General features: G+C 44.3%; 11 protein-coding genes across 11 annotated transcripts; 5 read left to right on the top strand and 6 right to left on the bottom strand.

Moving 5' to 3' along the window:
* Positions 1-153: 153 nt before the first annotated feature.
* BDB00DRAFT_806837 (SNF2 family N-terminal domain-containing protein) lies at positions 154-2562 on the bottom strand. The gene is made up of 11 exons (XM_053122297.1): positions 2470-2562; positions 2376-2390; positions 2222-2308; positions 2056-2152; positions 1825-1944; positions 1632-1732; positions 1231-1555; positions 982-1156; positions 696-849; positions 558-621; positions 154-483 (listed from the first exon to the last, which is right to left on the bottom strand). Exons 1-11 carry the CDS (start codon positions 2515-2517, stop codon positions 299-301), a joined length of 1371 nt encoding a protein of 456 aa, XP_052983381.1. The 5' UTR covers positions 2518-2562; the 3' UTR covers positions 154-298.
* A 1016-nt stretch (positions 2563-3578) lies between these two features.
* Positions 3579-3947, bottom strand: BDB00DRAFT_757392 (uncharacterized protein; the record flags this gene model as incomplete). The annotated part of the gene is made up of 2 exons (XM_053118984.1): positions 3579-3812; positions 3888-3947. Coding segments are annotated over 2 exons (294 nt in total), but the record flags the coding sequence as incomplete, so codon positions are not given.
* On the bottom strand, positions 3768-4891 carry BDB00DRAFT_54530 (uncharacterized protein). The gene has a single exon (XM_053117803.1). The coding sequence runs from the start codon at positions 4688-4690 to the stop codon at positions 4025-4027; it is 666 nt and encodes a 221-aa protein (XP_052983379.1). The 5' UTR covers positions 4691-4891; the 3' UTR covers positions 3768-4024.
* Positions 4892-4988: 97 nt separating this feature from the next.
* BDB00DRAFT_806829 (uncharacterized protein) lies at positions 4989-5856 on the top strand. Its single transcript, XM_053122296.1, has one exon. The coding sequence runs from the start codon at positions 5391-5393 to the stop codon at positions 5667-5669; it is 279 nt and encodes a 92-aa protein (XP_052983378.1). The 5' UTR covers positions 4989-5390; the 3' UTR covers positions 5670-5856.
* Positions 5857-6098: 242 nt separating this feature from the next.
* BDB00DRAFT_806828 (uncharacterized protein) lies at positions 6099-6478 on the top strand. The gene has a single exon (XM_053122295.1). It carries the CDS (start codon positions 6146-6148, stop codon positions 6458-6460), a length of 315 nt encoding a protein of 104 aa, XP_052983377.1. The 5' UTR covers positions 6099-6145; the 3' UTR covers positions 6461-6478.
* A 1-nt stretch (position 6479) lies between these two features.
* BDB00DRAFT_806819 (uncharacterized protein) lies at positions 6480-9089 on the top strand. The gene is made up of 5 exons (XM_053122294.1): positions 6480-6857; positions 7005-7503; positions 7624-8211; positions 8293-8623; positions 8718-9089. The coding sequence occupies exons 1-5, from the start codon at positions 6774-6776 to the stop codon at positions 8827-8829; spliced, it is 1614 nt and encodes a 537-aa protein (XP_052983376.1). The 5' UTR covers positions 6480-6773; the 3' UTR covers positions 8830-9089.
* Positions 9090-9865: 776 nt separating this feature from the next.
* On the top strand, positions 9866-10549 carry BDB00DRAFT_881862 (uncharacterized protein; the record flags this gene model as incomplete). Its single annotated transcript, XM_053128107.1, has 2 exons — positions 9866-10185; positions 10261-10549. The coding sequence occupies 2 exons, from the start codon at positions 9866-9868 to the stop codon at positions 10547-10549; spliced, it is 609 nt and encodes a 202-aa protein (XP_052983375.1).
* Positions 10550-10643: 94 nt separating this feature from the next.
* BDB00DRAFT_54345 (Peroxin 13, N-terminal region-domain-containing protein) lies at positions 10644-11882 on the bottom strand. Its single transcript, XM_053117797.1, has one exon. The coding sequence runs from the start codon at positions 11600-11602 to the stop codon at positions 10739-10741; it is 864 nt and encodes a 287-aa protein (XP_052983374.1). The 5' UTR covers positions 11603-11882; the 3' UTR covers positions 10644-10738.
* A 514-nt stretch (positions 11883-12396) lies between these two features.
* On the bottom strand, positions 12397-14102 carry BDB00DRAFT_757470 (Phytochelatin synthase-domain-containing protein; the record flags this gene model as incomplete). Its single annotated transcript, XM_053118990.1, has 3 exons — positions 12397-13430; positions 13528-13599; positions 13679-14102. 3 exons carry the CDS (start codon positions 14100-14102, stop codon positions 12397-12399), a joined length of 1530 nt encoding a protein of 509 aa, XP_052983373.1.
* A 1034-nt stretch (positions 14103-15136) lies between these two features.
* BDB00DRAFT_806808 (ribosomal protein S8e/ribosomal biogenesis NSA2) lies at positions 15137-16510 on the bottom strand. The gene is made up of 5 exons (XM_053122293.1): positions 16493-16510; positions 16387-16417; positions 16139-16180; positions 15592-16031; positions 15137-15508 (listed from the first exon to the last, which is right to left on the bottom strand). Exons 1-5 carry the CDS (start codon positions 16494-16496, stop codon positions 15369-15371), a joined length of 657 nt encoding a protein of 218 aa, XP_052983372.1. The 5' UTR covers positions 16497-16510; the 3' UTR covers positions 15137-15368.
* A 367-nt stretch (positions 16511-16877) lies between these two features.
* BDB00DRAFT_806806 (Creatinase aminopeptidase) lies at positions 16878-19879 on the top strand. Its single transcript, XM_053122292.1, has 9 exons — positions 16878-17164; positions 17236-17263; positions 17332-17395; positions 17476-17621; positions 17693-17744; positions 17818-18326; positions 18455-18941; positions 19042-19218; positions 19341-19879. Exons 1-9 carry the CDS (start codon positions 16968-16970, stop codon positions 19628-19630), a joined length of 1950 nt encoding a protein of 649 aa, XP_052983371.1. The 5' UTR covers positions 16878-16967; the 3' UTR covers positions 19631-19879.
* The last annotated feature ends 1927 nt before the right edge of the window (positions 19880-21806 follow it).

The raw sequence follows: 21806 nt of genomic DNA, 5'->3' as shown, positions 1-21806 counted from the left end.
GTATGGATAAACGTCTGCTTGTTCTGTGTCATGCGATGGATGCGTGCAATTGCTTGCTCTACAGGATTTTTGAAAGGAGATAAAGTTTAGACACCTTTCGGGTACCATGTTTGCTGTGTCTGTGTCTGTGTGTGTGTGTGTGTGATACGTTACCCATTGTAGCTTTTTGAATGTTTAAGCAAGAAAGAATCAAGATAATGTCAGCAGTCTCTAATATCTTTGCCCTATCAACACAACTTACCTGGATTCCACCTAATCTCCATAGAAAAACACAAAAGACACATTTAGTATAGGGGGTTTAATTATACAAGACAGTAGCTTTATTTACTTGCCATCGATCGAGAATCACCATGTGATTTGCGCGCTGCAAGTTTAGACCCACACCACCTGCTTTAAGTGACAATAGCATCACTCTGATTTCAGCATGATGGTTGAATTGACGAAGACTGACCATGCGTGCAGAGCCGCTCATATCGCCATGGTCTAATTGAAATAATGCCGCCTGTCAGTAAGCCCTTTTTGTTTTCTTCCAACCAAATCGTCATTGATTCACTCACAGCAATTGTGACGAATATTGATAGAACTGAGGACGCTTGAAATTTCCTGAAGCAGATCGACAAACTACAATATAAACCCGGAGAAACAGAGGTTATTTAATAATAAACATTTAGTAACAGGGTTCTTTTCTTTTTTACCTGAGTGACGACCACAATCTTATCGAGTCTGCCCTTATTCAAGGTGTCTCTCAAGAATTTGATCAGCCAACCCACTTTGGTCGAATGCTGCAGGAACGGCAGTTTTTGCAATGCATCCATGTCAGGTGGTTGCTCGTCTTCGTGGAATTGCACACTAATTCCCCGATATTAGTCAATCAGATGTTTACATGGGGAGAGTCACATGACAAACAGCAACTTTAGATTTGGGGGGGGGGGGTTTGGCTACATGTGTGTGTGTGTGTGTGTGTGTGTGTTTGGAACTTACTAGAAACTCTCAATAATATCAAATGCTTCGTTCACTTCGGTCTCTTCATTGTGATTCTGCGCCCGTACTTCTTCGTCCGTATCCAATCGTTCAATCACCTCATCTGCTGAAGACTGCTGGACAGCCGGAATCAGATCTGGAAACTTGTTCAACAGGATTCTAAAATGTCCACATGCTAAAGGCAAAAAAGTAAAACCGTTATTACCATTGGGGGATGTATGTGGGGGGGGGGGAGGCAAAAGGACGTACTTTGTTTAAGACGAAGATAGAGTAATGCAGCGGCCGTCATGGATGTACTGTATTCATTCGTATCGTTATCTTTGGAGTCACGAATGCGTTTGTACAAAATACGCTCCAAGTAATCGTATAACGCGCGTTCTGGGTCCGTGAATTCCAAAACAACACGCTCTTCCTTTTGTGGTAGGATGGTCAATGATGTCAGCAGACTCTTTTTCGTGCGTCGAAGCATGTGTCGTTTCAGTAGCGTTGAAATGTAATCCACATTGCCCCTCAAGTTACTTTCGACCGGGATTTCCAAAAAGGCAAAGATTGGATAGAGTTCGGCGATTTCGTTCTAGAAGTTTTTTTTTTTTTACACTTGGATGATGAGAAAAACCCAATGTATTCTCTCCTTTGATCGTATTCTTTACCTGTAACGGTGTTCCCGTCAAACACCATCGATAACGAGCCTTCAATTCCAAAACAGCTTCAGTAATGGCCGTCTTCATTGTTCGGACTTTGTTGGATTCATCTGAGTATACAGATATATATATATATATATATATTATTATTGGTTAGACTCGATCTCTTGCACAAAAAAAAAAAAAAAGTGTATACAGGTACCGAGAATCACGCGGTGCCAATCCATATCCACCAGTGGCGCCGATACGCCTGTCAGTTGTCTGTTTCGGAATTCTGCTCTTAATCGATCATACGTGGTTATCACAACGCGGAAGCATGGTTCTGCATAACCACGTCCCACAGATCACCAAAAAAAAAAAAAAAAAAGAGTCAGAGTCCTATTCATACGCTGTATCAATCCCCCCCCTCCAGCTCTTCCATACACCTCCTTACGTTCAAGTAGCATAGACGTTTCTTCGTTGTAGATAAAGTACGGCAAACTACCATAGGTCGTCTTTGTTCGGATCTCTTCAGCCCACTGATCTGCCACCTATCATAGAAAGAAAGAGTGGGGTTAATTGGATGGAATCCCTCCTTTTTTGACCGTTCTATAGCTTACACCGCGCGAAGGGACGACAACCAAAGTGCATGCTCTGATATCAAGCTTCGGTTGTTGCCGCATAATCAATGTCAACATTTGTAATGTCTATAAAGAGAAAAGAGAGAGAGATTAGCTTCCCTATCCCTCCATCTCTTTTTTCTTTCTTTCTTACCTTGCCCAGACCCATCTAAAGCAAGTAAAAAGTTAGCAGCTAATCATGATTGCGTTTTTCATGTAAAAATATTGGAGCCATGAGAAATACTTGCATCATCGGCGAGGATACCACCTCGATACGACCTTTCCATTCCCATCATCCGTTCGATGCCTTCTTCTTGGTGCAGCTGCAGTTGGATTTCAGGACGTAAACTTGCATGTACTTTTTATCATCAAAGATTATTTAGTCTTTTGTTGTCAAAACCCCCCCCCTTTTCTTTTTATGGGAAAATAGCTACTCACCTGCATTCATACTGACATTAGGTAATTGCGATTCGTCCTCGATCGTCGTGACAAGAATATGATCCTTATCTATGTACGCGTCCCAAAAAAAAAAAAAAGAAAAGACAAGATTAGGGGCGGCATGGGTAGGAAGGCGTGTCAAAAAGAAAAAAAAAGGGTAATTTCTATACCTCGAAGCCAGAATGAATGTTCTACTGGGTAATACGATCCACCCACATCAATGTAGAAATAATAAACCACCTCCCTGGCCCATTCGTCTGGAAACTGCTCTAACAGACGCTGCAGTAATGAATAAAGACTCTCATCGCGATGTCCATGAAACAAAAAACGTAGTTCGCTTTCCGGATCGGATCGGACCACGAGTCGATATGTGTCCCTGTAACCTAAATCGCACTTTCGACACTGGGGTCGAAGGGCTGGGATCTTTGTCATTTTTTTTTGAAAAGAGGTTGTTTTGTCGGTTAATTCGGCGAAAAGAAGAGGTGTGTCAGTGATTGGGATGCGGTTGTTACAAAGTTCTATTTTTTTTTGGGAGACGAGAATAAGAAAGGGGAGGGTGAAAGAGCTGCGTCTCAGAGCTCAAAATCGACGCGTCTTTTTATTTTGTTTTGTTTTTAAAGATAGTAGTAAAATTAATGCAGAAAAATGGAGAGTTTATTATTTAACATTTGTGAAAGGGAAAGAAGAAAAAGCCAACGTATTTAATAAGGAAATGCTTGATTGTGTGTGTATATGTAATATGTGGATGCTTGTAAGTGTTTTTCTTTTGAAGGTAGTGGTGGTGATACAATACTTGCTAGTAAAAATAGTAGCAGCAGCAGCAGCAGCAGCAGTAGTAGTAGTAGGATAGTAGGAGTAGGAGTAGTAGTAGTGACAACGAAAGAACGGATGGGTTGTGTTGCTAAACATTTATATTTGATTATTCTACAGTCACGACAGCATCTTCTTCAGAAGAAGGTGGTGTTAATAGACGCGACAAGCCTTCATTTTCACTTTGCACGACACAATCATAGGCTGCCTTATTCTTGGCCAGGTATCGCCGGACAAAGGGACACGTAGGGATGACCAGCAGCTTCGCGGTCTCGGCCCATTGGAACCCATGGACCACCAATCGATCGCCCAATCCAAGATCACGATATGCAGTTGGAATCTCCTATGTATATAGCAGTCAATAAATAACAGTGCAGCAGCAGCAGCAGCAGCAACAACAACAGCTTGTTCTTCTTACTGTGTGATAAAACTCGACCATCCATGAGAACCGCGTTGGCAGGTAGCAGAGTGCCGCTGTAATGATGATGATCCATCGTTTAATAATAATAATTCTTGGCTGGCAACTCTTGTTATGAATGTCAGGGTGGGGGGGGACTAGTGTATTTTACCTATTCTTTTGTTATCCAGCGTGATCCGAAACATGCAGTAATCTTTATCATGAACAACTTTGTATATCTGGCGTTTTGGTATGACTGTCGTTGATTTCCCTGGTGCCGCCAGTGCTGTGGATGAGGGCGGTGATGTGTCGCTGCCGCCGGTGGAGCATGAGGGTATCGGGGACGATGTAGAGTGGTCGATTGTCAGTGGAGGCGTGATAGGACCTATGCTACTGACAATGTGGGTGTGGTTGACAGAGACGGAGGGTGCAGCAAACAAGGGTCCGGAGTAGAGACGAGGAAAGGACAGTGGCAGTCCTGCAGCTTTGAACCGTTGACCGAACGTTGTGGCAGTGGTGCTCGCTTGTTGATAGGAGCGGGGTATAAACGGGAACGGTGCAGCTGCTGCCTGCGCCGTAGTCGTGTTCGTCAATGTAGGGTTGTTGGCATGGTTACTACTACTATTATTATTATTATTATGGCTATTCAAAGTAGTAGTAGTAGTAGTGGTTGCTGTTGTTGGTAGGACTGCTGCTGAGGCTAGACCTGCAGCAGCAGGTGACGACGACAAGGGAGAAGTGCTAGTACTACCGGTGGCCACGACTTGTACTCGACCTGGGGTCTCGGTAGGCGGCGTTGCAGGTGATGGCGGTCGCGTCGTCATGGAGGCTCGTCGACCAGGAATTGAGCTGTACAAGAAGAAGCGAAAAGGAGAATCGTGGGTTGCCGTTTTGGTTGTTGTTGTTGCTGTTGTTGTTGGTAAAGTGCTGGTGTTGTTGTTGTTGTTGTTGTTGTTAATGATGATGATGATACTAGTTGAGGCTTCAAGTGTGGTGAGTGTATGGTGGAAAGAAGTCCAAAGGAGAAAAAAGAGAGTTAAAAAGAAGAAAAGAAGCGTAAAGTGAAAAAAAGAAAAGAGGGCAAACTTTAAAAAGAAGAGGGAAAAAAAAAAGAAGAGAGACCTCCTCTTTCGTTCGTTCGTTCGTTTGCCTTGTTCGCGCAACACAGCACAACACAACAAACAGCAGCAGCAGCAGCAGCGTACACACGCACAAACAGCCACCCTTTACCGAGTCCAGTCCACAGTTCTTCCTTTATGGTCCCTCAAGCTCTCTCTGTGTGTGTGTGAGGCCTCCCTCCCGCTCAATCGCCCGAAATAGCAGTTTCCGGTTTTGATCGTAACCAATCCATCCTCGCCTGCCAAAAGATTCAGACACTGTCGTTTGGCGAATGAGAAGCCAAGTACCCCAACCATCGCCTCTCCCTGTGCCTCTCCCCCGCCTGTCGGTCTCGCCGCTGCTAAAAAAACCAATTGCATAAAGAGTACGAGAACGGGCATTTTGCTTAACCAAGGCGAGACCCCGATGATGTTACACAAGGGCCTTTTTTTTGTCTCGTGCTTTTTTTCGTTTGTTTGTTTTTGTCGTCGTCGTCGTCGTTGTTGTTGTTGTTGTTGTTACCGATTGTTTGTTTCAGCCATCTCCTTTTTACTCTCTCGCCTCGACCGTAGTCACTCACTCAAAGGGAATTCGTATAGAAAGGATTGCCTGATTCATCCGCTCCACCCGAAAAGTGTGTTTGGAAAAACGTTTCCAACACTGACTTTTACCATCTTGAACAATGTTCCCGCTGTTGAGAGGTAGCCATGCACGGCGTCAAATCGAACTCACAGGCTACGGTTTTTTTTTTTACATTACATGACATTACATGCAGCATGTTGGGGAGTTGGAGGGCCGCGCGAAATAGAGATAGAGATAGAGAGACAGAGAGAGAGAGAGGGTGCAGCCAAGTTATTATGGCAAGTAGGCCTGATGTGCGGGCGTGCAACATCACCGGGGCGCGTGAGAATCAAACAAACCGGCATGGCCAAACACAAACAAGCTCTCTTCTTTATGGGCAGCATCCTATGGATCCCATGGTCCGTGCTTCTCCTCCCCCCCCTCTCCTTCTTTGCTCTATTTGCTTTAGAGAAGACTATGAGCAGAGCAGTGAATACGTGGGTGGATGAGCCTTTTCACATGTCAAAAGTGGAGTACGAATGCTAAATGCACAGACAAACAAAACCAGCTATTCCTAGTTCTTCTGCTCTCCATGTTAGCTAAGCGGATGTTGTCGGTCGATGGGGAAACTGATGGGTCTTTTCTCTTTTTACTCACTACTACTAGCAGCAAGCAGTGTGCCGCCCTCGCGCAATGATAGTACGAGTATAAATAAGCATGCAGCACCCCAGATATGGGCTAGTCCACCTTTGAATTATGCCCATGATCGACGCACCATGCTACTGGTAGATAGGAGCATGAGTAGCTTTTTAAGTACTACTACGAGTATATGTAGTAAAGCAGTAGTCTTGGTGCTGAACGGCATTGGAATCGCCATTACCGCAAAAAAAAAAGAATTGAACTGCCGCTCATCCAAAGACTCCAAAAAGAATTAGACTTCAACGCACCTTACCATAATCTCTCTGTTCTCCTTCTTCAAGCCTCTCTCGCCTGTTTCTTTTTTCTCTTTCACTCTTTCACTCTTTCACTTTTTACCCTTTTTCTTCTTCTTTTCTGCCCCTCCCCCCACCCCAGTACCACCACTTTTTTCTGCCTTTCCACGCAGTCAATTTCTTTTGTAAGCCCGCCCCCACGTTGCCAAGGTACAAAGCATAGCCATAGCAACAACAACAACAACAACAACAACAGCAACTGAATTAATTGCATTACTTGCGTTTCTACGTTACTCGGCAGGACGACACAACTACCATGGCAACCCCCGACGAAAAGAAGACGACCGTAAAGCGAGGCTTCACAAAACGAGCCGGAAGAAAGGTTCGCCATTTCCTGCAGGTACGACTCGACACAACAGTAACAGAGCCAACACATGAGAGAAACAGGTTCCCCTTAAAGATAAAAATATATATCGCCACTTTTTTTTTTGTTTCTTTTCTGTATATACATCGCCTCGCCTCGGCCTCTCCATTGATGTATACTTAGCGTGCTAGAGGCAAAAAGGACAATCATCATGCCACGGGCACTGCTGGTTCGGGCGACGACGACGACGAGGACGTTGTGGATGATGATGCACACAACATGAAGAATACGTCGTCAACCAGCAATCTGTCACAGTCCAGTCTGACCACAACCGAAACAGACGAGGACGAATTCCACGACGCTCTCATGAAGCCCTCTGCTACGAGCAGCACCAAAGATAGCAAGTTTAGTGACTTTCAATCGTCGTCCATCGGCACGAGTACTAGTAGTAGCCACCAGCATCATGCGCGGCCTGAGAAAACGGCTGACAGATCTATCATTGCACCACATGACGGCTATCGGTCGCGCAAGACTTCTACCACATCCAATTTGGACCATTATGACCGACAGCGGGCCTCATTCGATCGTACTAGAGCAGCATCGATTGAACAACGACAGCGGGCTGTCTCTTCGCCAAAGCCTACGACCCCGCCTTCTGGCGTATTTGCCAACAAACAATCATGTAAGAAGCACCGTCCGGGCGTAATTTCTTTCTTTTTTTTTTTTTTTTTTTTTTGGTATTACCATGGCCTTGTGCATATTGAAAAGTAGCGGTTGAATAATTTCTTTTTTTTTTTTTCAGCCTCCATTGTCGTTGTACCCGCTGCCGCTCCAGGCCCGTCTCCACCCATATCGCCCACATCCCCCTCCTCCGTCCCACTCAGTGCCAGCGATTATAGTTTGACGACAAGGAGTGTTGAGGAGCTGTCAGTGGCTTCTTTTTCTTTGCGACGCGAAGATCATAAGGAGGCGCCTCCACCGTTGGTGGTGGTACCATCAACATCATCATCTCCACCGCCGTCGTCACGAGACAGTAGGGAGGTGGCCCAAGAGCGAAACAATAGTAACAACAAAGAGCGTAGCAAGGAGAAAGAAGCAGAAACCAACAAGGAGGAGCAAAAACAACAACAACAACAACAGCACAAGAGACAAGAAGAAGATAAAGAAGAGAACATTCTCATAGTAGACGAAAACTCCTATGTGCTTCCTACAAAAGCTTCTTCGAACGCCATCGTTGTTGCTGCTGCTGCTGCTGCCTCCTCTTCGTCTTCTGCCTCCTGTACCAACAATGTCGATGAGGAGGTTGTCGGCGAACAAGAAGTGTCAAAGCGCGTGGCGTATTTTGACAAGAAGCATCGCGGAAAGATTACCATGCTGGATACATTTACATGTAAGGAATGCAGCACATTATTGTTTTGTAAACAGACAAGCGCATGCAACAACAATAACACCACTGCTCTCTCTTGATAAGCACTCCGTGAACTTGGATACCATTGGATGTTTGCTATTCCTGCCACGCTGATCATGCATCTTCGTCTGTCGCCCTTGACGACATTACCGCACCATCCTCGCTCCGTACGGGACTGGTTCAGCCTGCCCATCTACACGGAGCGAGTCGCCCAGGCATTGGCACACTACCACAACAACACATTGTTGATCCAGCGTCGTGAGCAAGTAAGCAAGTGGGTCGATCTGTATGGTCGCAGCAAGAACTCGATGCGCGGCTTGACTTTCTGGGACGGGTTCCGTGCTCTTCGTGGGGCAGAGAAAACTACCCTGCGATGGTGGCAACTACGGCTATGGTGAGTTTAGTAACGCAACAACAAAAAAAGTGAGCTTTTTCTTTTAACATATCGGGGGGGGGATGGCTGGCTTTGTTTGTTGTTGTTGTTATAGGCTGGCACATCGGCTGCAATGGATCTTGACTTATTCGATCCTACACGACCCTCAAACCCGGATGGTAACGCAGCCGGCCTTGGAGTATCTGTGTCCAACATGTCCTCCATAAGCATACATTTCATTATTATTACTACTACTACTACTACTACTACCACTACTATTACCATCGTCAACCACCCATTCTACGTTTGTCATCAGACCGCAAACAATGACCCTGCTCCGCCCACCACACTCTTACGTACAAAGTAGATAGTACTACCCACCATCATTATTTGCTACTTGCTGCCAATACCTGCTACCACCACCACTATCCTCGAGATAAACAATAAACATTATCTGCTTTAAAGTTCCCTGTGTTTTTTCTTTTTTCATGCTTTTTCCCCCAATTCTTGGACTTTCCGATGTGTGTCTTTTTTATGTGCAGTTTAAGCAAGAGTGGAGAGAACGTGCGCCTTTCTTCTCCCCTTTTCCTCTTTCCACCCCTTTCCCCCCTCCACCCCACACCCCACACAATAATGAGAAAGCAGTATGCGGCATCCATGTACAGCGAAAAAAGCACGACCAGCGCAAAAAGCGGTCGGTCGTTTCTATCCATGACAGCCAAGCAACCCACCAAAGTCAGCTTTTGGAAGAGCTTAAAGAGCTGGCGACGCAGCAGTACGGGGGCTCTTTGTACGAGCAACAAAACGAAAGACGACGACATGTCCTCAGTAATATCGTCATCCGCCTCCTCGTCCGCCTCATCCTTGGTCTCCTATACCAAATTCAAACGTTTCCTTCTCCCTTCATTCAGCAGTACGAATACGGCTACCACTGAGACACCCTCGTCCAAGCACGACAACAACAACAACAACAGCAGCAGCAGCAAAGAAGATGTTAACGAGGTTGTTGCAGGACAGGAACAGTACAACAAAGAGCTCTCTGAAAAAATCATCATTACAACAGCAGCACCCTCCTCACGACGAGCCCGAAACGACGACAAGGGCATCTTGCTGAGAGACGCACAAGCCGTGGCCGAGCGACGACGACAACGACGTCAACGACACTCTTTGGAACGCGTCACGTTTATTGAGCCAAGTCCTGTCCCGAGGTTCCGAAATGCACCTCCGCTGCCACCGGCCTCGCCTCCGTACTTGGACATCATCATGCAACAGGACGGCGGGTTGCGGCGCAGCAGCATTATCCAACACGAACAAGAAGCCGACGAGCCAACGGTGTTCACCACTCCATTGGACGACAACAAAGACGACGACGACGACGACGACAATGATGAACAGACAGCGATAAAGACAAAAAAGAAAAAACATCACAAGAAACGGGCGCATTTGTGTTTCAAATCGCCCTTGCAGCGTGGACAAACATTGACTTTTTCGCTCCAAAATGTCACACCGGACGACCACATTATTGTATTCAAGTTTCTGACAAGCAATGCCAGACTCCAACGCGCACGCAGTCGTCGTCACTCGTCAGACACTTTGTTATTGCACACACCCAGCAGCAGATGGCCAGCTGCTGCTGCTGCTTCGGAAAGTCAGTCAAGTCTGATGGAACGCTATTTCGTCAGGCCCAGTGCGGGTCGGATGATTGCGACAGATCAAATGGACATTATGTTGTTTTTGAATCACGTGCCCGGCGAGTTGGCGCCAAACGAGATTCTCAAGGATAAGATACTGGTACGCTGGGCCGTCATTCAACGGAATACCCAGGTGGACGCTTGGATCCAAGCACAACCGGATTCAACGCGTCGGAAATGGCTGGAAATGCTGGTTGAACAGTGGCCGGATCAGGTTATTGTACGGGAAACAAGATTAAAGATACGATTTATGTGAAATAATTGCGAGTTTTTCTATTGACAAATAGCACGGTATCACCAGATGTTTTGTTGTTATTGTTTTTTATAAAATGAGGCATGTACAGAAGAAAGATAATATATATATATATATACTATGGCGGGTGTGTGGGAGAATAATAATAATAGTGAATGAAATGGGGAATCGTAGTGTAATATGGAACGGCTATTACTGTGGAGATGATGAGCTAGTGGTGGTGGTGGTCGTGGTGGTAGTAGTAGGTGTAGGTGTGGATGGTTGTGGCTTCTCATCTGGTTGGGCAGCCGATTCGTCTATGGCAGCTTGTGTTGCTCCTGCTTTTTGCACAATCTCGACATAATTGGCCGGGAACATGCCCATGCGTCCATCACGCAGTCGTCCTCGCCACCACTGGCTCTGCTGGTTCGTTACTGGGTCAGTTTTTGACAGAATGGCAACAATATCGCCCTTTTTGAGCGACAACTCCATCTGTGATTCAGCCCCAAAGTCGTACGTAGCGCGCGCAAACTCGAGCTTGGCCGGGTCGATCTTGCCCAACGACGCCATCATGGGATCGCTCATTTGCGGGTTATTCTGCTGCTCCAGCTGCTGCTTGTGTGTGATCAACTGGATCAGTTTGTGCATCAAGTAAGGCAAGCCGACGACCATGAACAAAAAGATCAGGATAGGCTTTTTAGAGATCTTGGGTCCTGCGGCCTGTCCAGCAGCCTTGTTTTCAAATTGTTGGAACTCCATGAAATTCATTTCGGTAGGTCGGCCTGCCTCAACACGACCCAAGGCCTTGTTGATGTATTTCTTGACGAGACGATAGATCGCAAAGACGCTAAACACCTGGCCGAGATAGCTGCGCAAGAAGCCGAGTTGTTCTGCCATGCCCATCATGGCCATGAAACTCGAGTGGGTCGCCATAAACGTCGAGTCGAGCATTTGTGCAAACCCTCCAAAAGCACCGACGATCTGTTCAATGACTTCAAAGGCTGGTCGTGTGCCGGCTTCCATGCGCTGTGTAAGGGGCATTTCTCCTTCGGGTCCGCCCATCCGGTTGCCGTACATGCCCCCTCCTCCAAAACGGTTGCCATAGCCGCCGCCATAGCCACCATAGCTGCTGCCGAATCTGTTGTAGCCACCTCCATAACCGCCGTAGCTGCTACCAAGACCACCGTAACCGCCGTAGCCACCACCATAACTGCTACCGTAGCCACCGTAGCCACCATAGCCTGTTGAGCCATAGCCTGTTGAACCATAGCCTGTAGTACCATAGCCTGTCGTTCCATAGCCTGTTGTACCGTAGCCAGTGCTTCCATAACCCGTCGTTGTGCCGAGTGCTAATTTACATTGAATAGAAAAAAGAAATCGTTTAATACAACTTTGCTCTGTTTACTGCGACAATGGAGAACAAAAGCGAGTACTAGAACGATGTGGCTTACTCCCTGGTCGATTAAGCGCATTTGTAGCAGTCGATCTTGCGGGGACAGCTGGAGCATCAGAAGAAAATGAATCAAAGCCGGATGTTGTTGCAGCAGCAGCAGCAGCAGAAGGAGAAGTGATTGCACTCGTAGCTGCTGTTGCCGCAGAGCCGGAATTCTGCTCCCATGGTTTTGGTGGTGAAGGCATTGGCTTGAATTATTTTTGTGAGTGTGTAATGCGTTGGTGGGGGAAGGAAGGAAGAAAGAAAGGTGAGTTATTATAATTATTATTGGTGGTTGCAATTGAATGTAGAAAGAGGAGCCGAAATAGGCAAGTGAGAAAAATGGTCAAATAGTATGACAAACAAAAAATAAACTCACACACACACACACACGCATCTGTTTCTTCTTCTTTTTTTGTTCTGTAAAAAATCTATTTTTTTAACACTCTTTCAAAGGATCAGTCCATCCAGGACCACATGTACAGAACGTCTTTGTCAACTCGGTGACCTCTACAGAGATTCTATCTACTTCCCGCTTCACCACGTCGCTCATGTACTCGTCCTTTCTATATCGATCAAGCGTCTCTTGCAGATCACGTGGAAGCGATGTATACAGCATGCGAGGAGATCCCAGCACAAACAGAGTGGCAAACGCAGCATGGTGGTCGACGACGTCGAGACGTCCGTTGTTCTTGTTGTCCGGGCTGTAGAGTGCATCCAGCACAATGGGGTATAAAGCGGATTGGGCAGTGTCTTGGAGTAGCTTGTCGATGTATTCGTTGGGCGACTGGCGGAAGGATTGGTTGGCGAGGATCACGGTATACTCCGGCGGCACGTTTCTCAGCACCAGCTGAACAACATGCTCCAAAGTCCGTGGTTTCTCAATCCACATATTTTCGGGAATTCGTTTGCAGAAACTTTTGGCAAGCGTTGACCAATTCAATGCTACCGGTGCAACGCCTTGCTGTGCTAGTGGGTGTTGTGATGATGATAATGATGATGGTGATGACGATGATGAGTGATTGTTTTCGATGGTGGCCGTATTGTTATTGTTCTTTGGTCTTTTCTGCTGTACACCGCAAAGGCTGATGGGAGGATGGTCAGCGTCGTAGCTTAATAAAAAGTATCCGCGCGGTCGACCGGTCTCTTTGTCAATTGGCTTCATGGATTCGTACAGCGTCTCAATAGGACACCAATAGCTAGGATACTTGTATCGTGCCGTGTCCAGCACCAACACCATCTGCGTCTCTGGATTGTAGGCCCCAATGGGCGAGAAATGGCCGTCGCCCGTCTGTCCGAGTGTCTTTCTCGAAAACGAAATGACAATAAACTCATCCGACCGAGTCGTTACGTTTTCCACATCCTTCTTGAACTCTTCTAGCGTAAAGTCGTTGCCACGTTTCACTACTACGTCGCTATGGCATTTCGCCAGACATGCAAACTTGTCGAATGTTATGCCATTCTTTTTCATATCTTCTTTGGAGGAGCAGCATTCGAGTAGTTCGTCTGTGTATATACATCTATTGAGTTCAACCAGCGCTTGAATTTCTCTGACAAAAGCGGTTTTTACCTGAATACCAACGCCAGTTTCCTTTCCAGCGTCGTTTGGGATCCACTTCAAGCGCATTCAGCACCATGGCCACTACACTCATTGTTGTTTTCATGAATAAAATTGAACACTGCCCATACGAAGCATGTGAATAAAGACAGTTTGAACTTACAAGAACTTGGGCCACAGTATGCTGGCTCAGACTGAGTCGTAAAGTTACCCGTCAATGAAAAGAATCCTTCGGCATGACCTGCCTCCATGGCCGAGCGAAAAAGCTTTTTACCGTCCTGGGAGGAGAATCGCACCAATGTCGTTGGTAATTGGCGTTGATAAAATGTGTTCTTTAGATCCGGACTAGGGCTTGTTAATCCCAATAGATCTTGAAAAGCATTATGTTTTGGAGAGGGAGGAGGAGGTGCTGTCGTTACTGCTTCATTCTGTTGCTGCTGTTGGTGTAGTTGAACTTGCTGTTGTGGTTGCTGTGAAGCAAGTATTGAAGTGGTGTGAAGGAGTCGAGGTAATCGTCGATTTGAAAATGTGCTTAAGGATATCAAGTGTCGTGAGGTATGTCGTTGAGTAGCAGCCAGTTTGAACATTATTTTCTATTGTATGTATGTAAATATATCAAGTGGGAAAAGGGAAAGGGGGAATGGAGGAGGACGGAAAGACAATGTCAATTTAAAGATCAGCTGCAAAATGAATCAGATTACTTTTAGTATATCTTGAACCTTAATCAATCTGAAATCGACGTCAAAGCAATTTGCTGTTTAGATAGTGAAATTCGTTTTTAGTATCAAACTGCTCAATCTGATCGATAGTATCTTGAAGCATTTTGCAATCAGCCAGAAACCAATCAACATGACTTTCTGTTAGCTCGAACGCTCGGTGAGCCCTTTATGTAACCGGAAAACTGTCATACTGACGACGGGAAAACCGACGTTTGAAAACCGTGCAAAAGCAGACCTTGCGTTTTACACAGTAACAAACAAGTAACATTTTTAAGCACACATCTCCCAACGTCTCTTTTTTTCTTTGCACTGCTGTTTTTCAAGTTTCAATTTCTATGTTGAAACTGCCTTTGATCGAGATGAAGTATGAGCACTTGCATCACATCACAACAAATTTCTCGGGCGAATACTATACCATTCTTCTGGTGATTGTTTCTATACAACAGTATCATCGACTGTACATGTTTTTGTCGCCGTGCGTCGCCAATGCATTATCTCTTCTCTTCGCATCTTTTTTTTTCCGCACGCAATAGCATAACGATATTCGGTGTACATAATAAAGTTTGCTCGGTTGGTAGAGGATGCAAGTTGTACTATCAATTTTTTTGGAAATGTTTCGGCTGTGGTAACTGATACTGATAGTCTTGGATTAAGGAAGAGGTTGGAAGAACAATAATGTTGTTAAATAACCAACTCACTTTCTATCTCTTATCGAGTGAACGATGTGGTATTGAGATCGCTGATATTTAGAATATGAGTGATTCTAAGATAACACATATGTATGAACTACAAGTTACACTGGTCAATGGATCTTTGTATCGGTGTACCTATAAAGTTTATCTGTTTTTTTAAATTCCAAGGCTTCAAGTGCAAAACACTGCAAACCTGAAGCATCGTTGATGGTTTTAGTATGGCGTCGATTGAGCAGACTGCTTTATCCATTTTGAAGCCACAAACTATTATACATGTACTTTGAAAACAAAGGACTTCACGCAAATGCATCACACATAAAAGCAAATCGAAATATTCTTTTGGAAAAAGTTTCCATCCTAATTTATTATCATCATCAAAATACCAATCTACGCTTGCAAAATAATTTACTTGCGAGACTACAAGAGAGAGTAAGTAAGCAGATCAAGACATGTATGAATTTCGGTAGTCAGTCAAACAACTAATTCTTACCTTGATCTTCTTGAGATAGAATTCAAGTTCCTTGCCTTCCAAGATGTAACCATCGCAGCGGCCAGACTGACCGGGACGGGAGGCAATGCGGGCTAAGTGATTGATATCGATTATTAAAGCATGTTCATTGAGATTTTATCCACACAGTCAAGCATTGTTTTCTAATGTTACTTACCATACAAACGGCCGGCAGCGAACTGGTCATCCAAAAGAGAATCGACGGCAGAGTTAGCACGGCGCTCTTCCCACTTCTTCTTGCGCTGCTCAGACTTGGCGTTGACAGCAGCATCGAATTCAGCAGCCTTGGCCTCAGTGAGCTTCTTCTTGCCCAAAGGAAGACCGTAGAAACCTTCGTAGTACTGACGGAAGGGAGTGGCATCGACCTGGATGATGGCACCCTTGACCAAGGTGTTGGTACGGACCAACTCGTTGTTGGAGGCGTTGTACACGACAGTCAAGACACGGGTCTTGCGGGCCTGACCTTCAGAAGCCCACGAAAAGTTACCGGCTTCCAAACGCAAAGCTCTGTACTTGGTGTTACCACCACGAGTACGGACGGTGTGGACACGCTTAGCACCAAGCTTGGTGTTGGCGGCAGGGCGGCCCAACTCGAACCTAAACAGTAGCAATTATTATACCGTAAGGTTAATTTTCCAATTGACATTTTTGGGACCGACGATCGTTCAATTTTGGGAGGAAAATAAAACTCGATTATTGCTTACTTTCTCTTCTTACGGTAGTGAGAGCGTCTAGCACCGGTGGCACTGTAATAAATTAAAGAGATGCACAATGTAATTAGTACTCACGCATGCACAAATTGTTACTTCCCCCTTTTTCCCAAATTTCCAAATGTCAAATTGTTGACAGAGAGATTTGGGACAATATCCGGTGGCCCATTCCTCCCAATTTCTTCCACAATGTTGAATCTCGCTTAAGACGTATCGATTCGATTTTTTGTTGGAAAACTTACGCTTTCTTGTGCCTGGAGTCGCGACTGATACCTGGATGAGAGAAACACAGTCAGTACGTTTAGTTGGATGGATGGATGGATGTACTCGTCTATATTGATATATTACCCATGTTGGCGGATGAAAAGAGGGAGTCCAGGCAAACGTATCTCGAGCTTGCCAATAGCGTCTAAGTTTCAGGCTCCGCCATTTTTGTGTCGCTGCTTGTATCTGATTCAGCAACCTGCACTAGCACTAATGGTAGTGCGAGCAGCTGTATTACATACAAGTTTCGTTCTCTGATATTTTTCGTCTAACAATAAAGATATTAGTCCATACCTAATGTCTCCAGTGCTCTTGTATAGTTTTTAATTAGTTTCTTGCTATAACTCCCACCTGTCAACTGCAGGGCATGCTTTCATCACCAATCGCACTTTATCAGCGTTCTATAAATTATACTCTACAATAAACTGTCTAATTGATCTTTTAAACATAAATATTGATACCATGGCATCCTCGATTGCTGAAGGAATGATAGGACAATATCGAAGAAATAAAGAGCAGTAGTATCATACACACGTGTGCACATATATCACAATCGAAAATGTCTTTTAAGATAGAACAGGATAATCTGACCTACAATACAGCAAGGCCTTGCTTGTCTTTGAAAAAAAAAATTATGCGTCGATCAGCTGGCCTGCTGAATTCTTTGAAAAGAACATTCAGCACTCATGTGTCTGACAATCGACTTGACGCATTGCGTCAAGCAATGACGTCCTCAACTGAAAAGATTGATGCTTTGTAAGTGATATTATTTCACCACTTTTCTTCGAAAAGGTACAGCTTTACTCATTGACGGAGGAACATTATAGTGTCATTCCGTCTGAAGATGCTCATCAGGTTTGTGGAGACGCGCTTTTAATAGCATGGTCTGTATATCCTGATATCCAGTATCCGGAATTCTATAGAGCGAATATACTGCCGAGTGTGACAACAGACGCGCGTGGATTTCAGGCTTTACGGGTTCAGCAGGTGAGAGATTTCATCACTTCGCAATAAGAAACTCGGGTTCGGGAAAATTCATCATTTTTTTTGTGTTCATATGCATATAGGCTGTGCCGTCGTAAGTCAGGATTGCGCAGCTTTGTTCACGGATGGACGATATTTTCTGCAAGCGTCACAGGAACTCAGTAGCGACTGGCAGCTAATGAAGCAAGGGATGCCCAAAGTGCCAACATGGCAGGAGTATCTTGTCAAAGTAACAAAGTTGGACAATTTTTTTTTCTATAACATCGACCAAAAGACATATAACACTCAATTATCGTACAGAACTTACCCAAAGGTTCTCGCATCGGTATCGACCCTGCTCTCATGACCATCGGTAAGAAAAAATAAGCGAGACATGTCTAAGGATATATACTGTACTTACTATATTGTTACCTTACCATTCGTAGATAACGCTACCGCACTTGAAAAGGAACTAGCCTCGGTAGGCTCGCAGCTAGTTCCTGTGCAAGAAAATCCTGTAGATCGTGTCCGCAAAGATAGACCCAAACGGCCCACCCATCCAATTTATAGGCACAACCTCAAGTACGCTGGCAAGAACCGTGAATCCAAACTACATGACCTACGTGTGACTCTAACACAGCGTGGCTACGACGGTACAGTCGTTTCGGCACTGGATGAAATTGCTTGGCTCTTGAATTTGCGCGGCTCCGATATCCACTGCTGTCCCATTTTCTTTGCGTACTGCGTGGTGAGCAGGGAGGATACCGTACTCTATGTCGCAAATGCGGATGAGCGGATGTCGTCTGAACTGCGCGCTGAGCTCGACGCTCATGTGCAAATTAAACCCTACGACTCTATTTGGGATGATCTCAAGCACCAAAACGCCTCCAATAGACGCTTTATGATCGATCCGACATTGACAAATTTATCAATAGTGCAAGCTCTAGGTGGGCAGGTAAGATCATACTCTACGCAGCTATAATTTTTCAAAGAACGAGGGAGTTGGAATCTCTAGTATTTATACATGCTGGAGAGAAAACCTACTTGAAATTACAAACAACTAAAGAAAATCTGATGTATCAGGATAAAGTGGGGTTAGAACCATCACCCGTCGCATTGACCAAAGCAATCAAGAATGAAGCAGAGTTGAACGGGATGCGAGAGGCACATAAACGCGATGGCGTAGCTGTGTCAAAGCATTTTGCATGGTTATCGGACCAATTACGTAACAAACGCGAACGTTTGTATGAGGCGGATGCTGTTCAACATTTGGAGGATATGCGTCGGCAGCATGATACCTACGTCGGAATATCTTTTGATACGATTGCTGCAACTGGACCTAATGGCGCAATCATCCATTACAACCCTTCACCGACTCATTCGGCTATCATTGATCCACAACAAATGTATTTATGTGATTCAGGCGCTCACTATATTGATGGAACAACCGATATCACGCGTACGTACTTGTTCGATGGGAAACCTACGGATTTTCAAAAACGGGCATTTACACGGGTGATGCAGTCGCATATTGCTGTAGATACAGCCACTTTTCCCCCAGGTGTCACAGGTAATAACGACCTCTGAAGCAAGAAAAGGCAATAATGGGGGACGGAAAAAAGTCGTATACTCAACGCAGTACGATTGCTTAAATTTTGTCTTGTAACTAGGCTACCAACTTGATTCCATTGCTAGACAACCACTGTGGAAAGATGGTCTTGACTACCGTCATGGTACTGGACATGGCGTTGGCGCATATCTTAACGTTCACGAAGGCCCTCACGGTATTGGTAGTCGCCAAGCATATTCCAAGGTTCCATTTAAACAAGGAATGGTGGTTACAAATGGTAAATATTGTGATCTAATCAATGTCACAAGAGTATTTTATGCATTCAAATTGGTTGTGAGAGGAATTATACCCGAGCTCAACCTAAATATACACATGTATTTTACTATTCTGTTATTGAAGAACCTGGATATTACCAAGATGGAGAATTCGGCATACGCCTAGAAAACGTACTGATCGTCAACGAATCAAAAACTGCGCCTTATCATTTTGGTGGTCATAATTATCTTGGATTCGAACATGTCACCTTTGTACCATTTGGAAGACGGCTTTTTGACACATCCCTACTCAATGAAGCTGACCGTACCTGGATTAACAGTTATCATCAAGAATGTCGTCGTGTCCTTGAGCCACAACTCGTCAATGATAGTCGTACATTGAAGTGGATAGAAGAAGAAACGGAACCTATTTAAATTAACAGAATTGGGCTGCTGCTTAGCCTTATGTAAGAAACTGAAGAACCATGCTTTCGATGGTACTCGCTGTATTTTATTGTGTTTAAAGTACAATGTTTTTTTGTCCGTTTACCTGTCGACAACAAGATTAATTTTAAAAGGTTCTGGTGTTGCTGTTGCTGCTGCTACGAGTGGCGCAAGTCCATCAAAATCATGTGTGATGTTGACAAAGAGAGTGATACTTATTTTGAAAGCAAACTTTTAATGTGCCTTAATACATGTTGTAAGCAACAACTTGCGTGCAAAAAGTGGAAGCCTCCTGTAACTGCTTATGTCTAATCGCATTGAGATTCTTATTAAGTAATCAGCGTACGTAGCTACGCACGCCTTCAGTCAATATTCATGTCTCTCTGTGATTCAGTAAGGACGTGGGTGTACATTCTAGATGAGAACAACAGCGACCATAAGAAAGAAAGAGAAAAACTTCAACTATTTGGGCTTTTGTATATTATTTACATGTATCGTTTAGCGTATGCTAGTCTGTTATCTTGGCCCATAAATAGCAAAATCTGTAGCGCCTAAAGATTATATTCTTTACTGCATAAAATGCATCATCCAACGTGTGTCATACAATAGCAAAAGTTTACATTGTGATATAATACTACCCCATCATAGTAATTATACGCGTCGATAATCGAATGTCTTGCAGCGTCATAATCGATCTTTACGTCAAATCATTCTTTGTGCATGTTGATATTCGGAGTGCGAGAGAAAGTAGAAATGCAATCACTTTGTAAAATCAATTATATAGCGATAAAGTTTTTTTTCTCAATAAACATATCATTTCAAAACCATGTCTCCACAGTATTTGACGATATTTTATTGCAAAATAAAACAAAGACAAAAATCTAAAATTCTTACTTTTGGTATTAATTTTACCGGAGAACAACGTATCGCTCTTCCTTCATCGATGGCTGTTGTCATATGTCGCGCAAAAATGTACCGTAACTCATACAGAAATTGATGATACCGCTTTTTTTTTATTTTAACACACATCAACGACCATATGGAAGTAGTAGCGCACCATCTGAGGCAAACATTAATCAATTTTTGCCCTGAAAGATGTTCAACTGACCTACTTTCTACAATATATCCCCACTGGTATCGACTGGTATTAGATTTATCAATAAGGGAGATGACAAGGGGAATTTTCGCATATGGCACTTGTCTAGCGTGCCAGCGGATGTGAAGGGTAAGGAAAGACCTCACATCGGTTAAACTCCCGCCTTCGTTTAATATGTTAGACTGCTCGTCATAGCAGTGCTCATATATTATACACATGACTCAAACATTGCGGTTCCCATATCCCATAGAACTACTGTATGTTTCGCGGGGTAATGATCCTAAGGAAGATGCTGTCGATAACTTGGGTTTGTCGGATAGCGCAGATCTGGAATCTGATTGTGCATGAACTTTTTCCTATGTAAACTATATACGGTCGGAACAATTACAGTAACACTAAATAGCATGTAATAGTTTACTTTGCATCTATCATTAAATAATAGAAATATGAATTTCGCGAAATCACATATACATGGATAAGTATGGAAGACTGCGGGTACGTACGTATGCCTAGCAAATAGAGAGTTGACCGTCTATATAAAAGAAACGGTATCATAATTAAGTTAAATCTTGCAGAATAACAATAAGTTACGGCGCACATCAGGGACGGTTATTGACATGGCAGCAGTAGTCCTTGAGAATTCAAAAGGATATATACGCTGTAGCGAACCTGTCAATCTACGAGGCACGGTAGTACCATTCATGCAGTAGCACGTATTCCGTGTGGGTGCGGCTTTGCTGAATCTTTCCAGGTTACACTATTGTGGCTATGTCGTAATGATCGACATATTCCTGTCAGCCATCAGTTCATAGTGTGTGTGATCAGTTAGAGGTCCACTATTGTTCTTTTCATCCTACAACTTGATAGTATGCATTAATAATCACACCAAAGCTGTATGCAAGTACTCATACTACATGGAATATTCTGAATACAAAAAGCGTACTTTAGTATATATAGTGTCACAAAAAAATGATTAATTACCAAATATAAAGTTCTATTACATAAAACCTGAACCGCTGGTAGAAGTCATAGACAGTAAGTAGGTTTCCGCGTGCTACTACACATTCTACA

The sequence above is a fragment of the Zychaea mexicana genome, assembly GCF_025766255.1.
Source record: "Zychaea mexicana strain RSA 1403 chromosome Unknown BDB00scaffold_11, whole genome shotgun sequence".
Lineage (NCBI taxonomy): Eukaryota > Fungi > Mucoromycota > Mucoromycetes > Mucorales > Lichtheimiaceae > Zychaea > Zychaea mexicana.
The sequence above is the reverse complement of the archived record's forward strand: the minus strand, read 5'-3'. Positions and strand labels throughout refer to the sequence as shown.